We start from the raw sequence: 15914 nt of genomic DNA on the forward strand, positions 1-15914 counted from the left end.
GCGAAGAAACAGCAAGAAGGAACAAAGAGACGGGAGCCCTCATTATTGCTTATTATCGTACCCCAACACGATACACAGGGCAAGAGACTGAAAATCATGGCGGAATCCTCTTAGCCCTCTCTCCGCAATGGGAAAAAAGTGTCTGCTTGCACTTCAATTTTCTCTTTTTTACTTTATGTTTACTTACAATTCACTTACGCCGCTTAGTTATGGCCTCCGCACCGACCTCTTACACAGATTTACAAAAAAAAAAAGGGAAAAAAATAAAAAAAAATGTTTTGCTTTTGCACCTTATCTCTTAGTGGCTCTTCTATGCTCCACTGCTGCTCATCTCATTTATCCCAGCCAATAAGCCCTGGCATGAATTCTGACGCCCACCTCACCACCACCTGCACATACGTGTTGGGGTCACGGTCCACAACCCTAATCACCCCACCCCTCCTCTTCAAGGGAGAATAACAAGACCATGATTCATTTCTCCCAGCACGGAGGACAAGCAAGAGAACAGAACATTGTGCTTCCCCCTCCCCACATCTGGTAGCCGCCCTTCACATTCCACCCGCTGGCGGCAAAAAGAAACTCAAATTTAACGCCGACCGCTGTTGCCACCGCGTCCTCCACGGAAGCCACCACGATCGCCACCGCGTCCTCCACGGAAGCCACCACGATCGCCACCACGTCCTCCACGGAAGCCACCACGATCGCCACCGCGTCCTCCACGGAAGCCACCACGATCGCCACCACGTCCTCCACGGAAGCCACCACGATCACCACCGCGTCCTCCACGGAAGCCACCACGATCGCCACCACGTCCTCCACGGAAGCCACCACGATCACCATCGCGTCCTCCACGGAAGCCACCACGATCACCACCGCGTCCTCCACGGAAGCCACCACGATCGCCACCACGTCCTCCACGGAAGCCACCACGATCACCACCGCGTCCACCACGGAAGCCACCGCGGTTCCCACCGCGGAATCCAGCCTGTTCGGTGCGTTGTAGCTTGGTGGGCTGCTCGCATTCCTCCTCATCGTCATCAACCTCCTCATCGTCGTCGTCATCTTCTTCGTCCTCTTCGTCGTCATCATCCTCATCGACGTCGTCTTCATTGGGGTGGGCAGCGGGTTTGCCATTTCTTTCCCTCAAGACCATATCACCATCATCATCGTCATCATCATCATCATCATCATCATCTTCATCATCGCCATCATCATCCTCCTCGTCGTCATCATCCTCATCAATTTCGTCGTCATCGGCATGGGCGGCATTGGCGGTTTTCCTCTTCCTCTGAGCCACATCCTCGTCGTCATTGTCGTCATCGTCTTCGTCCATATCGTCGCTGAGGTCTTGGCCGTTAAGGCTGTCCATGTCGTTGCCGACCGGCTGAATGTATCCAGTCACGTGCACACAGCCCGCCCCTGTCGCGGTCAGCGTCGTGGGCTCCGTAAAGACAAGATCGGTACTCATCTGAAAGAGGTTCTTCTTGGGGTCAAGCGTGGCGATTGTGAACTGCTTCCCCTGAAAGGAAACAATGAGCGAAATCGCAGCACTGGCATTGGCGGGAAGAGCAAGCTGCGTCAGGCGGAGGGCGTGTTCCTCGGGAATCTTCGGCTTCACCTGCTGCCCAGAAGCAACTTCAACACCGTAAAATCCCTCCATCATTACCCTGATGCGTTGTTAAAAAAAAAAAAACGGGAAACAAACTTCTCTTCTATATAGAAATCCATAAAGAAAAAGAGAAAAAAAATGTATTTGTGCCTGTACCCAAGAGGCCAATCAATCCAAAAAAAAAAAAAGTGTAAACAGTAATGGAGACATAAAACCAAATCAGGACCACCCCTCATCAAAGTAAATCGAATGCATGACTGCCACACCTCTGTGTGGTCGCCATGGTGACCTATTCCTAGAAACAGCAAAGACAAAATAGAGGAAACGAAAAGAATGTCTGGGTAAAATTAGTGAGGGAAAAAGCAGCAATAAGCAGGCGAAGAAACAGCAAGAAGAAACAAAGAGAAGGGAGCCCTCATTATCGCTTCTTATCGCACCCCAACACGACACACAGGGCAAGAGACTGGAAATCATGGCGGAATCCTCTTAGCCCTCTCTCCGTAATGGAAAAAAAGTGTCTGCTTGCATTTCAATTTTCTTTTTTTACTTTATGTTTACTTAAAATTCACTTACGCCGCTTAGTTATGGGTTCCGCACCGACCTCTTACACAGATTTACAAAAAAAAAAGGGGGAAAAAATAAAAGAAAAGTTTTGCTTGTGCACCTTATCTCTTAGTGGCTTTTCTGTGCTCCACTGCTGCTCATCTCATTTATCCTAGCCAATAAGCCGTGTCATGAATTCTGACGCCCACCTCACCACCACCTGCACATACGTGTTGGGGTCACGGTCCACAACCCTAATCACCCCACCCCTCCTCTTCAAGGGAGAATAACAAGACCATGATTCATGTCTCCCAGCACGGAGGACAAGCAAGAGAACAGAACATTTTGCTTCCCCCTCCCCACATCTGCTAGCCGCCCTTCACATTCCACCCGCTGACGGCAAAAAGAGAATCCAAATTAACGCCGACCGCGGTTGCCACCGCGACCACCACGGAAGCCACCACGATCACCGCCGCGTCCACCACGGAAGCCGCCACGATCACCGCCGCGTCCACCATGGAAGCCACCACGATCACCGCCGCGTCCACCACGGAAGCCACCACGATCACCGCCGCGTCCACCACGGAAGCCGCCACGATCACCGCCGCGTCCACCACGGAAGCCACCACGATCACCGCCGCGTCCACCACGGAAGCCACCACGATCACCGCCGCGTCCACCATGGAAGCCACCACGATCACCGCCGCGTCCACCACGGAAGCCACCACGATCACCGCCGCGTCCACCATGGAAGCCACCGCGGTTCCCACCGCGGAATCCAGCCTGTTCGGTGCGCTGTATCTTGGTGGGCTGCTCGTATTCCTCCTCATCGTCATCAACTTCCTCATCGTCGTCATCATCTTCTTCGTCCTCTTCGTCGTCATCATCGGGGTGGGCAGCGGTCCTGCCATTTCTTGTCTTGGTGGGCTGCTCGCATTCCTCCTCATCGTCATCAACTTCCTCATCGTCGTCATCATCTTCTTCGTCCTCTTCGTCGTCGTCATCATCCTCATCGAGTTCGTCGTCGTCGGCATGGGCGGCATTCGCGGTTTTCCTCTTCCTCTGAGCCACATCCTCGTCGTCATTGTCGTCGTCGTCTTCGTCCATATCGTCGCTGAGGTCTTGGCCGTCAAAGCTGTCCATGTCGTTGCCGACCGGCTGAATGTATCCAGTCACATGCACACAGCCCGCCCCTGTCGCGGTCAGCGTCGTGGGCTCCGTAAAGACAAGATCGGTACTCATCTGAAAGAGGTTCTTCTTGGGGTCAAGCGTGGCGATTGTGAACTGCTTCCCCTGAAAGGAAACAATGAGCGAAATCGCAGCACTGGCATTGGCGGGAAGAGCAAGCTGCGTCAGGCGGAGGGCGTGTTCCTCGGGAATCTTCGGCTTCACCTGCTGCCCAGAAGCAACTTCAACGCCGTAAAATCCCTCCATCATTACCTTGATGCTTTTTTGTGTGTTTTAAATGCCCACGGCAAGATTTTAATCTCATGCATTCACAACATAATAACAAAAATAAGAAAACAGTATAAAATAAAAACCAATATCTCAAGAAGCAAAAAAAGTATAAAGGCAAAATTTACCAAAGTTTTGATGACTTTAACATTCAACGCATTCCAAAAGGGGGATGCGTTCCCGCAACAAAAGAAACAAAAAAAAACGCTTTTGGGAAGGCACTCAGTCTCTATACTTCCCATGTCACAACGGTTAACCAGTTTTGGTGGTGTGCAGCAACAAGCTGCAGCATACCATCAGTTACTCGAACCCAGGAAATGCCGCTAATGCCATCCTCTATTGCAGTGGGATACACAGAATCATCGCCAGAAATTTCTTGAGCTCCATTGTCTTCACAAAAAGAATCATTTTTTTGCTTTTTGTTTGACACCTCTGGCGGGCAACTCTCTAAGGTGGAAGCCGTGGCAAAGAAAGACGGAGACGTTGGAACGGTAAGGGTAATTGCACTGTGCTTCGCGTAGGTTGCCATCCTTCGGTCAAGTAGAATTACTTGATGCGAAATACCTGTCAAACACAGCCAATGACGGTCAAAGCTTGCTTGGTACCTGGAGTGTGATACTTTTTGGCGCACCGGGCCGCCCTCACAGAAGTGATTTGGCGTCACGCCCAATAGCATACGCATGGTGTTAACATAAAAGACCTCCGGACTCACCAAGTCAAAGGCGCCATAGCGTTGTCGACAATCTTTGCGTTGGGATTTCGTAGGAGAGCCATCTGTCTCGCTCAGTTTGTTGTCGTCTACCCCAAAATGTAACAGCCTCCCATCTAATGTGGCGATAATTGGGCCAAACTCCGGCGACGAGTAAGGTGTTGAACAAAGAAACCTCGCCACAGTTCTTGTGGGTGGAGGTGGCTCAAATCCACAACCCTCGCCCCCAGCGGAGCTGCACTTCACGACAACGGTGCGGTTTTCGTATGGTGAGGCACAAAGAATGGCGCCCTCCAAACACTGGGAAAGAAAGGCAGATTTGGCTCCCCACACTCCAAGTCCGTCGCTTTTGTCATTCTCACAGCGCAAAGGAGGAAACACCGTGCAGATGTGTGTCACTGGGAACATTGATGTGGAGAGACCAGAGAGCGGCAAACGATGTACAACGCTAGCGCACATCCCATTTTCAAGTAAAACAACAAGAACTCCGTGACACACGGTTCCGACAGCCAAGAAAGGTCGGTCGTAGACTTCACTAATATCAAGCGGAACTATGAAAGAAGGAAGAAGAAATGAACCCGTGCATTCAATGGACTCCGTCACTAGCTTGGGAAATACTTCGGAGCTGTGCGTGCTACGCCCCAAATTTAGCGAAATCAAACGCTCTTCACACGGCAAGGATATGATAAGACACTTGGAAAACTGATGAAGCCACAATGTACGGTACGGCAAGGATCTAAAAAAGAATGTACGCAATGAACCAGCTGAGCCCACTTCTTCTTCTTTTGCTGAAGGTCCATCACAAATCCCCGCCCCATCAGCTTGCGTGTCAAAGGAAGAGGGCAAATTCTGAACGATATTAGAAGCTCGTTCAAGATCCTGCACAGTCCCAACAAGAAGCTCCGCAAAACTTGGCGGCAAATCCTGGTACGGCCTTGCTGAAGTACGCCAAAAAACACCGTTCTCCTGTTCTGTACTGCCTTCACGCGGTCTTGGCAAAAGCGGGAGCAAAAATCGCTCCCCGCAATTCACAACAACTGCCACCCGGCGGTTCTCCTCCCGAAGAAAAGGTTCGCCACGGAGCTCAACAATAGAAGTGGGCCCGACATTTCTGGGACCACGTTCACACACCACATCCAACTGATTTGTCGAGGATACAGGCCAACACCACATCAGCTTAAACTGAGATGTCACCGATGGTTGCATTGCATTCCTCACCGACTTGTCAAAAAGAAATTCTTTTTTTTCTTCTCCGCGTTCCCGCCTGGTATCTTCAGCCAAATCGGAAAAACTTGTTTCATAGCCCGTGTGTGCAACCCGCGTAGAGCCACAGACGGTCTTTTTTTGTTGTTCTTGCTCTCTTTTCCTTTGCCGTTGTTGCGTAGAGGCCTCAGCATCGTGGGAAGCCAAACAAACTCGGCTGAGGAACGGTGCATTGCTGTCAAGCTCATCGTCATCCGGGACAACCTCTTCACCGCGTCCCCTCTTCATATGGCCCTTCGCTGCACTCATACAGAAGTAAACAGAACAAAGAAGCAGGCAATACAAATTCCTTTTTTTTCGTTTTTTTCTGTTTTGTTTTGTTTTTCAGTTTTTTTTTTTTTTTTTTTTTTTTTTTTTTTTGCTTCTGCCGCCCACTAAAAGAAGCCAAAAAAACAAAATATTCACAAAAGAAACTACCGAGAAACCGTTAACACAGATGCAATATCTACTTATCAACATGGCTGCAAAAGGAAAACTCTCAGGCTTCTCTCAAAACGCCGCAAAAAAAAAAAAAAAAAAAAGGTAAATAAAAAGAAAGATCCAGACAAATTGGCACAAATTCAGTAATAAAGTCAAATGTCGCTCATCTCCTTGTACATCGTCCAAAATGGCTTCTACTTTCTTGAAAAAGGGGCAGTGGCCATCGGAGCAATTGGCAGTGGTATGGGTACTGGCACGGGAGCAGATGTCAGTGGCACCAACTGCGGTCTTGGATCCCCAGCCACAGGGTTTGGTATTGAAAGCGGTACAGGCACAGATACCGTCGAAGACACCCCAGATGGAACCAAAGAAGCAGTATTTGAAGTGGCAGCAGCGGCTGGTGCGGGAGGCGGCACCAACTGCTGAGAAATAGGAACACCACTAGAAACCCCCAATAAGCCTGAACTCGGATTAATCTGCTGTGACGTCTGAGGTAAGGTACTCGATGAAATAGGATGCCCCACGGCAGGATCAGGTGTAGGCACATGTACAGGAACCGGCACTGGCACAACTGATTGCGCAGAAAAATGTCCTGGTGCCGTCGGAGATGTCAAGGGCGCCGGTACAGTGACTGAAGGTGACCGGGAAGCAATTGCAGAAGTATTGGCCTGTGCGGATGCAGGGGGCGAGAAACCCACAGGTACATGAGTTCCCGAGTTGAATGTACCCACTCCTGGAGGAAACACGCCTGGCAGCGACGGCCGTACCGTGGGTATAGACTGGCGCCCAGTAGGTAATGGAACCTCCTCAGAAATTTGCACAGGGACCGATAAATTGCCGGTGCGTGATGGTGGGGAGGCATCTGTGGTCAGAGCATGAGACAAAGCTCGGACGGAGAGTGGTCTCGATGCCATAGATGGATTCGAAGAAGAGAAAACACCTGTAAAATCGGAAGCGGGGTGCACTACTTGTGGAGAAAACATCGGTGCAGTTGCAGTCAAACTCAGGTTGCTACTTTTACTGGCTTCCACTGTTGATGTTGGTTGTGCGGGCCGTGCGTCCGTAGCTCCACCCACAGTTGGTGTTCGAGGAGATTGGGAGTAATCCAACGGCCGGGACAAGTACTGCGTGGACATCTCTTTGGCTGACCGCATGGCCGTAGAAAGTTGCTCCCGTAACGATGCAATCTCCGCATTTAGCCCCTTCACGACAGACGCCTGATCAAGCACCTCCTTTTCTCTGGTAGCAGAAATCGTCTGTAGCTCTTGTGTCCTCTTCTCTAGTAAGTTCTTGTCACGCTTCAGGGCGTCTATGGTTTCCTGAAGACGAGACAACTCGGTTTCCTTTTCGCTCAGCAAACCCTGCATTTTTGGTGCCGCTGAGGCAGACTGCGACTGTAACTGAGTGTAGCTGTCCTTCCACGATTGTGCACTCTGCGTAGCCTCCTCCAAACTGCGACGAAGTTGTTTTTCCTTCAACTCGGCGTCGCTCACATAACTTTTCATCCGCACCTCCACTTCCTCCTGCATTCGCCGCGCCGCCGTCAACTCGTCCTGCAGACCAACAACTCGGCGCCGTGTTTCGGCAAGATCGTGACGCAACTCTTGGAGTTCACTGTCCTTTGCACGGGTGGCGGTCTCTTGATCGTGGCGCAGCTGCTCCAACTCCTGCTGCAGTTTGCGATTTCGCGAGGTCAAATCGGCAACAGAGCCGCCCTTCCGCTTAAGTTCCTCAACGGTTTCCTGCAGCTCGGCGAGGGCGCGATCTTTCTCATCATGTTTTTGTTGAATCCGCTCGCCATCACGCCGCGCAGCTTCTGACTTCTCCAGTTCAATCTCCAAACGCCGCTGCTTGTCTTCGCATCGCTGCTCCGCCTCTCGCAGCTGACGCACCAGCTGCCCCTTCTCCAACTCCAAAGCGCGTCTCGCCTCTTCATGGCGCTCATTCATTCGCCTAAATGTCGTCTCAAACTCCTTCGCTGCGTCACGTGTGACCGCGCTCTCGCTTTTGCGTTGATTCTTGCGAACCTGCTGCAGTTCCTCCGCATGCGCCTCCCTCGCACTAGTGAGTTGATCCATAAGTTGTTGACTTTCTTCTCGTAATGAACGTAGCTCCGCGTCGTGTCGCACTGTCAAAGCCTCCATCTCCAACTGCAGCGCCTGTTGAGCCTTACGCCCATCGTCACACTCCTGTTCTATTTCTCGAGATCGTCGCTCTAAACGTTGTTTCGCGTCCACCGCCTCATTCAATTGTTTCCTTATTGTCCGCAACTCCTCCCGTAGTCGTAACTCATCTGCCGATGCCGAAGACGGTTTCAGAGTCGCTCCCGCCAATTTCGTTTTATATTGCTGTACCTCAGTCTCCATTTCACGCAACTGACGGTTTGACGCGTCCAGAGTTTCCTCTAAACGACGAACCTGCGCACGGTGGCTATTCTGTATCTCATGAAGGGTGCGCTCATGCGAGTTCAGTATACGTTGTTGCTCCTCCATAAACCACTGCTTTGTGCTTTGCTTATCCTCTTCAAATGCACGTTGAAGCCGCTCGATTGCCTTTTGGTGTATTTCTCCTATAAAAGTCTCTGTTCCTCGACTGTGGGCATCACCCTCCCTCTGACGACACAGCTCTTCTAACTGTGACGTCAGTTTGGCAAGTTGATTCCGTGTCTCGGAGAGTTGAGACTCACCGTGGGCAACAAGTTGTCGTTCGCGCTCAATCTCTTGACGAAGAGAAGCCGTTTCATTGATGTGTTCCAACTGTAGGCGCTCAAGGCGACTGGTCCACTGCCCTTCAATCGCCCTAAACTCCTCGCGAAGCCGTGCCATCACGGCCTCGGCGGCGCTGTTGACGGAGGCCTCAATGGACTTCTTGTGGTCATCCACAGACTTCTGCGCCTGCAGTCTTAATTCCGCCTCCTCCCGCATTAGTAGCATCTCCCGCTCATGCTGGCGAGCACGTAATCGGTCTTCTTCCTCCATGCGTCGACGCCGTTGTTCCTCCATCTCCTTTGCCCTCTCGTGTTTCCATTCCTCCAGCTCCCTCTCCTGCGCGAGTATGCGTTTCTGTTGTTCCTCAGTACGCTTCGCCCGCTCCATCTCAATTTCTTTTGCCAGGTCAAGCATCCGCTGCCGCTCTTCAGCGAGCATCGCCTCTCGCTCACGTTGACGGTCCCAGCGCATGCGTTCCTCGTCAGCATGACGCAGTCGATCAAACTCAGATCTCAGAACAATCTCCCTACGGACCAACCCTGCCTCCATCTGCCTAGTATGCAGCATCGGGCCGGAAATACCAAGAAATGTCCTCCCCATCGCCGCACCAGGCACACTTGTTTCTCCAAAACGTTGGGGAAAGCAGTCAATTCCGATTGATGGTACTTTGGTCAGTGCGGTTGGCGTGAGCTTCAGCAAAGCAGAAGATGATGCAGATTGAGAAGAAAGAACTGGTGGCATCGCAGCGCTAAACGTTGCTGTGTAATCCCGAAAAGTAGGCGCTGTAACAGTGTCCGCCATATTTCACTGTCTTTTCTTTTTTACTAATGTTGTCTTCTGCTTATTTCTTAGGCGCTCAAGATGGATGCGTGCGGTTTTGTCGTTTTCCTGCGCCTTCAGCCTCCTCTTCGTTTCTAACCTCCCTTCCTGTGCTCCTTGGCAGTAGTGGAGAAAAACCGGTGTGAAGAAGTGGTGCCCCGCCGGCTGTTGGCGGCTTCAGTCATCCTGTGTGCAGGAAAAAGAGAGGGAGGAAAAGATGTGAGTGTATGTGTATGAATGTGTGTATAAAAAATTCGTGTCCGCAGAAACAATGCAAAAAGGGACGTCGCCATTCTGGAAAAGTAAGCAAGTCCCTTCCATGGAAGCACACTTTCACAAAAAAAAAAAAAAAAATGAACAGAAAACATCAATAATAATAAATAAATAAAAATAATGGAAGAAAATGGAGTGGCACAGCTGATGTAATGTCAAATCCATAATTCAGAACGCATCAATCGTCACAATATCACTAATGCTACACATTGAAATATATGTAGATATGGGCCTATGCAATTCATCTGTTTATATAAAGAAATTCAAATTACATGGAATCCCAGCGCAATATTAAAAAGTGGAGCAGTATTCTCACTTGTATACGTATTTACATTAGCGCAAATCATTAAATCCCAATTCCGTTATTATACATCCAAGCATCACGAAGAGAGACTTGTAATTGTCTCTGCATTAAGTTTCTTCATGTTATTTGCAGCACCCATCGCCCTGCTGCTAAGGCGCTTCAAGGAAGAAGGTAACTCTACCCCCAGAAGATGCATGTCATGACGCACACTCCGCAGTACTGCCTCCGTCTCACAACTCCGTTCCTTCAATACGGATTCTAGTCGAACTTGCCCCCTGAGGAAAATGAGGGTTATATTGTTTAGTAGACTGGCATAACGCACATTGTGTAACAGTATCCATGGACGAAAAGACATTGCAGAAAACACCTCCTGCCACACGGCAAGAAAAAACCCTATAGGATTCCTCTTGGATACAAGAATATCGTTCGATCCCATCAATGAGCTTTTTTCGCCCGCTTGTGGAGGCTCTTTTGATGCAGAAGAACCGTTATCTACGTGTGTTCCTGCTGGCTCTTTTGTTGTTCCAGTGGCACCGTGTATAGACGGCTGATCCCCAAACCCGACACATGCCAAATTGCCTCCGCGGTCAGATGGCAATGGGGTCATCTCAGTCATCTCCATCGGGGCCCAAAAAACATCTTGATATTCCCGCAGCTGCTGCAACAAAGTAGCGTTCTGCGGCTGAATGTAGTCTACGGAACGTAACTGCCGGGCATCGCTCTCCCAGTCGGCCTTCAAAAGATACGCTAAAGTCTTTGCAGCACACCCCGCGTATTGCCCATTCCATCCGTCATCCAAGTGCTTCACATAAAGCACCAGCTGATCCTGACAAAGAGAGCTTCGCAAACCCGTTACAAACGCCTCCAGCTCCTGATCCGGCCGCATCTCAAGAAGACGGAGACGTGGAATTTCGCTCAACATCGAACGCAACAGTCTTCGCTCAGCGGAATCATACGTCTCTCGAGAGTTCACAGTCGTCACCAGCTGCAACAACTTACCTTTCGCAATCTTCCGTTGAACTTCACACATCTTCACAAGAGCAGGAAAGGCATTTGCAAGCTCTGCCATAAAGTAGTTGATGACCTCCGTGTTGAGACGAGCAAGCAATAGTGATAACTCCTTCCTCATTGTCAGCTTCAGCTCTCGTGCATTTTGTGCAACAAAAGGTATATGATGCTTCATATCCTCCATCAGACTCCCTAAATTAGGGGGAAGCGTAGACGCATCCGCATCCAACGAATCACGTATTTCCTCTTGATCCATCGAACGATCTTTAGCATGACCCAACGTGTTCTCGCCAAGGTTTTGATTCTTCTCCTCAATAATAGACTGCAGTTGTAACATTTGAGTTTGGTAACGCTGAGTCACGTAAACATCCAAAAACCGATGGTACTGCCTGCATAGTCTATTCCGCGCTTTCATAGATGAGGAGGAAAATGGCGGCAGCAATGGACAACTGCGTGTGGATGTCAACATCTGCGCACTGCCAGGACGATAAACCCCATACCGTACATTCTCTTCGTCCAGCAATGTCACTAAAGTCCACCAAAAACGAATAGTGAGCTCCTCAAATCGTTTTTGCACCCTAAACACAATACTTTGGGTCATCTGCCGGGGGATGGACTCCTCCTTCAGTTGCCGCACTGCCGATTTCGCCCTGTCATCATCTCGATTTATTCGCTGCAAATCACTTTGAAGACCTTCTAATCGCTGCCAAAGAATTTTCTGCGCCTGTAGAAGCACCAAATGCATCTGCCTGCACCAAATCACGAGGGAGAGAGCGATCTGGGAAACAGTATGGTGGAGGGAGTTCCACTCAAAGCACCGTACAATATGGAGCAGTTGGCATGCCCCAGACTCTTTCCACACGTCTCTGAGGGCGTGTTGCAACACAAGCTCTTCCATTTGTCCGGGCGAAAAACTGCCTCTGCGCTTTTTAAATCGTTGTCCATACATCACATCACAAAATTCCGTTATCGCTACCTGCAATTTACCCTCTGTGTTCACTACCCCCGATGTTATTGGAAGAAAAGTAGAGACGTTCAGTGGAAATAGTGGCTCAAGTGCGGAAAACGTCGTTGGGGGACCATCATCTGCGTCCAATAAATCCATCCTCGCCAACCGTGCCTCGTAAATCTCTGTGAGGACATCCCTTGTAACCCGACTCATAGGACCACTAAAAGGGATGACCTGCCAACTATCCACATGGATGCCAAAGAGTCGTAACATTTCCCTTTGAAACATTGCGACAAGTTCCGGTAGACTATTCGCCATCGGTGGTGATCGATTGACAAGTTGCTTATCTGTCGTCTGCACTCCTTCAGAACGCAACACTATGGCGTCCGAAAAGGTTAACACATAAAATGTTATGTCGGAGATAAGCTGACAAATAATTTGACAATCATCCCCTTCCTCATCATGAGCAAAACCCTTCTTTTCCTGCGAACAATGTCGCTGCTGTTGATTGGAAGGTGAGGTGACATGTTCACCGCCATCGTCTTTGCATCGATCTCCCTCAGTGAGAGTAGCAAAGGGTTCAAAGAATTCATTCATGATGGCCACCATTCGGTGCGTGCCAACCACTTCGCAGGGAAGAGTAAAAAAAAACGCCTCGGCACACAGAGAGTCGGACAATTGAACGGCTGTCGTCCCCTCGCCTTCCCACCGCACACCGCCGCCCACATTTTCCTGCAACAGCCAGAACGGTGCTCGACACGGGTTGGATGATCTCACACCCGCTCCCACGGAACCTGCAGATGCGGACGGCGCGTTCGTCTGCCTGGAACCAGAAACACCGCTATTGGTTGTTAGTGAATGAATACCATTAGCCTGATCGCACAACTTCTTCTCCCCCTCCCGTAGCAAATGCGCAGCATCCCCTTTTTTCCTTCGAATCCGATCAACAATGGTAATATCAAACCTACCAGATATCATCACCATGCCACCATGGGGCGAATTTTTATCCATGCCAGAGACAACGTCACTCCCCGCGGACTTCGACATACGACGCCCAGAAATTGATGCCAACTTCACAAGTCTGAGGGGCTGCCTAATTCTTGCCCCATCGTTCCCACGACCATATCGCCAACGGGAACGTTCATTCAGGAAGGGTAGGTTAGATACCTCGTGCTGCGCAGCATCTTCAACATTGTGGTTGGTGTCCGGTTTATTGCCGCGCTCCGATGGCACAAATATACTTGCGTTGGATGTTGATGAACAAAGAATACCCTCTAATTCCTCGTGCTCATCCATGCCATTCATCCCATTTGGGTTTTGGCACGACAAGCCTCCTAACTTGGAAAAACTGGTGCTGCAATCACTAATTCGATTTACGCTGTGACTTTCAAGGGAGGTAGAAGAAGAATTCATCGGATGTGAAGATAGAATCTTCCTTAATGAATGTTCACTCTTATCGCACTCCTCAGCCTTAGAGACAGCGGTGGCTCCAGAATCCAATTTCGTCTGGGCGTGGCGTCGTTGAAGGATAAAATCAATGAGTGTGCTTTTCCCAGATTGTGAAGGTCCGGTGACCACAAGACGAGGAAAACGAGAAAGCGCTTGTCCCCTTCGTATGCAGTGACGACAATTCCGCAGACTATCCATCATCGTCTTCAGTAGGGCTCGCATTTGTAACAATTTATCCGTCGTATCTGTAAGAAGGGCAGAGGGCTCCCTAACAGCATTCGCGAGTTGCTCCACCTCCATAAAAAGAACTGAGAGTAATGGAGTTACCGATGGCGCCCTCACGGCGGTAACTTTATTCATCTCCGGCGGCATCCTCTTTCCTTTCAATGGTGACGGTGCCACCGCCGCGCGGACTGTGGCGGAGTCCTCCGTTTCTGCTTTCACCTCCGGGTTCACGCTTGTCGACACCATCTTCTCTGCAAACACGTCCCTTCAATTGTTTTCTTTATTTTTATTTATTTATTTTTTTTTCTTTCGTCTTCCGCCGCTACTCTCCAGTCCGATCCAACGGTGGCGGCGCGTGGCAAGAAGATCGCACGCAAACAACAAAATGCCCCCACGCTGGGGAGGCAGAAATCCCCCAAGAAAACAAAAAATCACACCCTGATGCAGATGCTCCTGCAAAAAGAAAAGAAAAAAAAAAACAGGGGCAGAAAAACAGTAAGCAGACTGGAGCAGAGGAGGAAAAAAAAAAAAGAGGGCCGGAACAACAGCAGCAACAGCACCAACGACGGTAAGAAAACAAAAAAAAAAAAAAAAAGAAGGAAACGTTTGTGTGCATTCCCTCTGCGTGTGAGTGCAGTTATAATTGCTTATTTGCTTATGCTTTAAGAGGAACTTTAAATTCCTCCAATTTATCAATTATTTGACAGCGCTTTTACCAATCTTGGGACTACCAGTTTTCAATGGATCGTCCCTCCTCCATTGTGTGGTGCAATGATCGATAGGGAAGAAAGAAAAACAACAAAATGAAAGAAAAAAAAAAAGAATTAATGCCTGATAGGAAATGGTAAAGAGCACGTCGTTATCGAACATTACCCACCGTGAGGGCGAGTCCCTCCACTTTCTTTGCCTCTTCGTTACGCCTCATCCCTCCCCTCGCTTCTTTCCTCTCGCATATAAACTTCAAATCAGAACATATTAAAAGTAAAAAAGAAAGAAAAAAAAAAAAGAAAAGAAAAAAAAAGAAAACAGGTGTTTATATATATATATATAAGCGTGCTTGCGTGTGTGTCATGGAGCAGAGTACTTCCCAGTTATTTGATTTTCACATCATATTATTATTATTATCTTCTTTTTCTTTTTTTTGCTTTTTTTTTTTTTCTTTTCGGTTTGTTTGCTTGTTTTTGTATATTTTTCCTAAGAAGAAGAATGAAGGGTCGTAAAGCGTTCCACGCAAAAACATGTCGACATCACAGCCTTTGTGCCGTGCATGTTTTGCTTCTCTGTCGTTTCCCGCTCCCGTATTGGCGTTCTTTTCTTTTTTTTTTTTTTTTTTTTGCTCCGCCACTTCAGACAAGATAGGCCGGGGCTGTCAGCAGCGGCAGCATCGCATCAATTTGAATGTTGGCGGCAACGAAGCGTGGCTTGTGTTCCAACTCCCACCCCTCGCGGTGCGAGCGCCACCATTCCTCAAACGTCCGCTTCACAGCACGTTGCACCTCCGGCGCTGGATCATGCGCATGCGCCGCTAGACGCTCCATAAGGCGGGGCACGTACGGCGGGACGACACCCGGAGTGGCGCATAAAATAGAACACAACGCGAGCAGCAGTGCGATACGTCGACGCTTTCGCATGTTTTCATGGAGTGTGTGGGGGGACTGAAGATGACCCCCAGTCATTGACGCAGCCACTGACGACAGACCGCGCAGCTCCATAAAGCAATCACGAATTATGCGCTCAATCTGCTCCACAGATGCCACCCGTGTGAGAACCGCCAACAGTAGTCTTCCCTCGCTTCGAACGCGCCCGTCGCCGTGTCCGATAGATGCCAAGGCTGCGGACGCAACATTCTGCATGGTCGCGAACTTGCCAATACGATGAAGATTAGTAAGAAGAATACGACTCAGCATGCGGCTAACAGCAACTTTGGCCGGACGTGATTTACCGTACGGCTGCTCCTCCTTGAGGACGCCACAGAGCATCTGCAACATATCATGAATTGTGTTTCTCGGTAAGCGGACATACGCAATGCGCTGCAGTGCAGCCTCCACCCGGATATTTAAAGCATCCATCTCCGGCAAGGCAATGTCTAATGCACGCACAAGAACATTAAGAACGCTCTTCACACGCGCGTTTAAAAGAGGAGGAAGTGGCCTGCAACCAAGCACATGACAAAATGGTCC

At 49.6% G+C, this 15914-nt stretch overlaps 6 protein-coding genes across 6 annotated transcripts, besides 25 other annotated features; all 6 read right to left on the reverse strand.

The window, feature by feature from the left end:
* Positions 1-961: a sequence feature (heterozygous, non-Esmeraldo-like haplotype).
* Positions 244-274: a microsatellite.
* On the reverse strand, positions 587-1663 carry Tc00.1047053510859.10 (nucleolar RNA-binding protein, putative; the record flags this gene model as incomplete). Its single annotated transcript, XM_803350.1, has 1 exon — positions 587-1663. One exon carries the CDS (start codon positions 1661-1663, stop codon positions 587-589), a length of 1077 nt encoding a protein of 358 aa, XP_808443.1.
* Positions 962-1498: a sequence feature (areas merged during assembly that could not be assigned to a particular haplotype. This can correspond to areas where the two haplotypes were merged or to regions with more than two copies in the genome that were merged during assembly.).
* Positions 1047-1105: a microsatellite.
* Positions 1154-1241: a microsatellite.
* Positions 1297-1379: a microsatellite.
* Positions 1499-1667: a sequence feature (areas merged during assembly that could not be assigned to a particular haplotype. This can correspond to areas where the two haplotypes were merged or to regions with more than two copies in the genome that were merged during assembly.).
* Positions 1668-2648: a sequence feature (haploid, Esmeraldo-like haplotype).
* Tc00.1047053510859.17 (nucleolar RNA-binding protein, putative) lies at positions 2570-3589 on the reverse strand (the record flags this gene model as incomplete). The annotated part of the gene is made up of 1 exon (XM_803354.1): positions 2570-3589. One exon carries the CDS (start codon positions 3587-3589, stop codon positions 2570-2572), a length of 1020 nt encoding a protein of 339 aa, XP_808447.1.
* Positions 2589-2768: a microsatellite.
* Positions 2649-2991: a sequence feature (areas not merged during assembly with more than two copies in the genome that could not be assigned to a particular haplotype).
* Positions 2992-3788: a sequence feature (haploid, Esmeraldo-like haplotype).
* Positions 2997-3182: a microsatellite.
* Positions 3228-3256: a microsatellite.
* Positions 3789-3834: a sequence feature (haploid, non-Esmeraldo-like haplotype).
* Positions 3835-15914: a sequence feature (heterozygous, Esmeraldo-like haplotype).
* Tc00.1047053510859.24 (hypothetical protein, conserved) lies at positions 3837-5828 on the reverse strand (the record flags this gene model as incomplete). The annotated part of the gene is made up of 1 exon (XM_803355.1): positions 3837-5828. One exon carries the CDS (start codon positions 5826-5828, stop codon positions 3837-3839), a length of 1992 nt encoding a protein of 663 aa, XP_808448.1.
* Positions 5870-5939: a microsatellite.
* Positions 6081-6116: a microsatellite.
* Positions 6194-9508, reverse strand: Tc00.1047053510859.30 (hypothetical protein, conserved; the record flags this gene model as incomplete). The annotated part of the gene is made up of 1 exon (XM_803351.1): positions 6194-9508. One exon carries the CDS (start codon positions 9506-9508, stop codon positions 6194-6196), a length of 3315 nt encoding a protein of 1104 aa, XP_808444.1.
* Positions 9864-9930: a sequence feature (A-rich).
* Tc00.1047053510859.40 (hypothetical protein, conserved) lies at positions 10180-13980 on the reverse strand (the record flags this gene model as incomplete). The annotated part of the gene is made up of 1 exon (XM_803352.1): positions 10180-13980. The coding sequence occupies one exon, from the start codon at positions 13978-13980 to the stop codon at positions 10180-10182; it is 3801 nt and encodes a 1266-aa protein (XP_808445.1).
* Positions 14014-14040: a sequence feature (AT_rich).
* Positions 14193-14265: a sequence feature (A-rich).
* Positions 14305-14337: a sequence feature (A-rich).
* Positions 14519-14558: a sequence feature (A-rich).
* Positions 14718-14760: a microsatellite.
* Positions 14861-14897: a microsatellite.
* Positions 15042-15069: a microsatellite.
* Positions 15081-15914, reverse strand: Tc00.1047053510859.50 (hypothetical protein, conserved; the record flags this gene model as incomplete). Its single annotated transcript, XM_803353.1, has 1 exon — positions 15081-15914. A coding segment is annotated over one exon (834 nt), but the record flags the coding sequence as incomplete, so codon positions are not given.

Source organism: Trypanosoma cruzi, genomic scaffold (assembly GCF_000209065.1).
Source record: "Trypanosoma cruzi strain CL Brener 1047053516921 genomic scaffold, whole genome shotgun sequence".
In the NCBI taxonomy this organism is placed as follows: Eukaryota; Euglenozoa; class Kinetoplastea; order Trypanosomatida; family Trypanosomatidae; genus Trypanosoma; species Trypanosoma cruzi.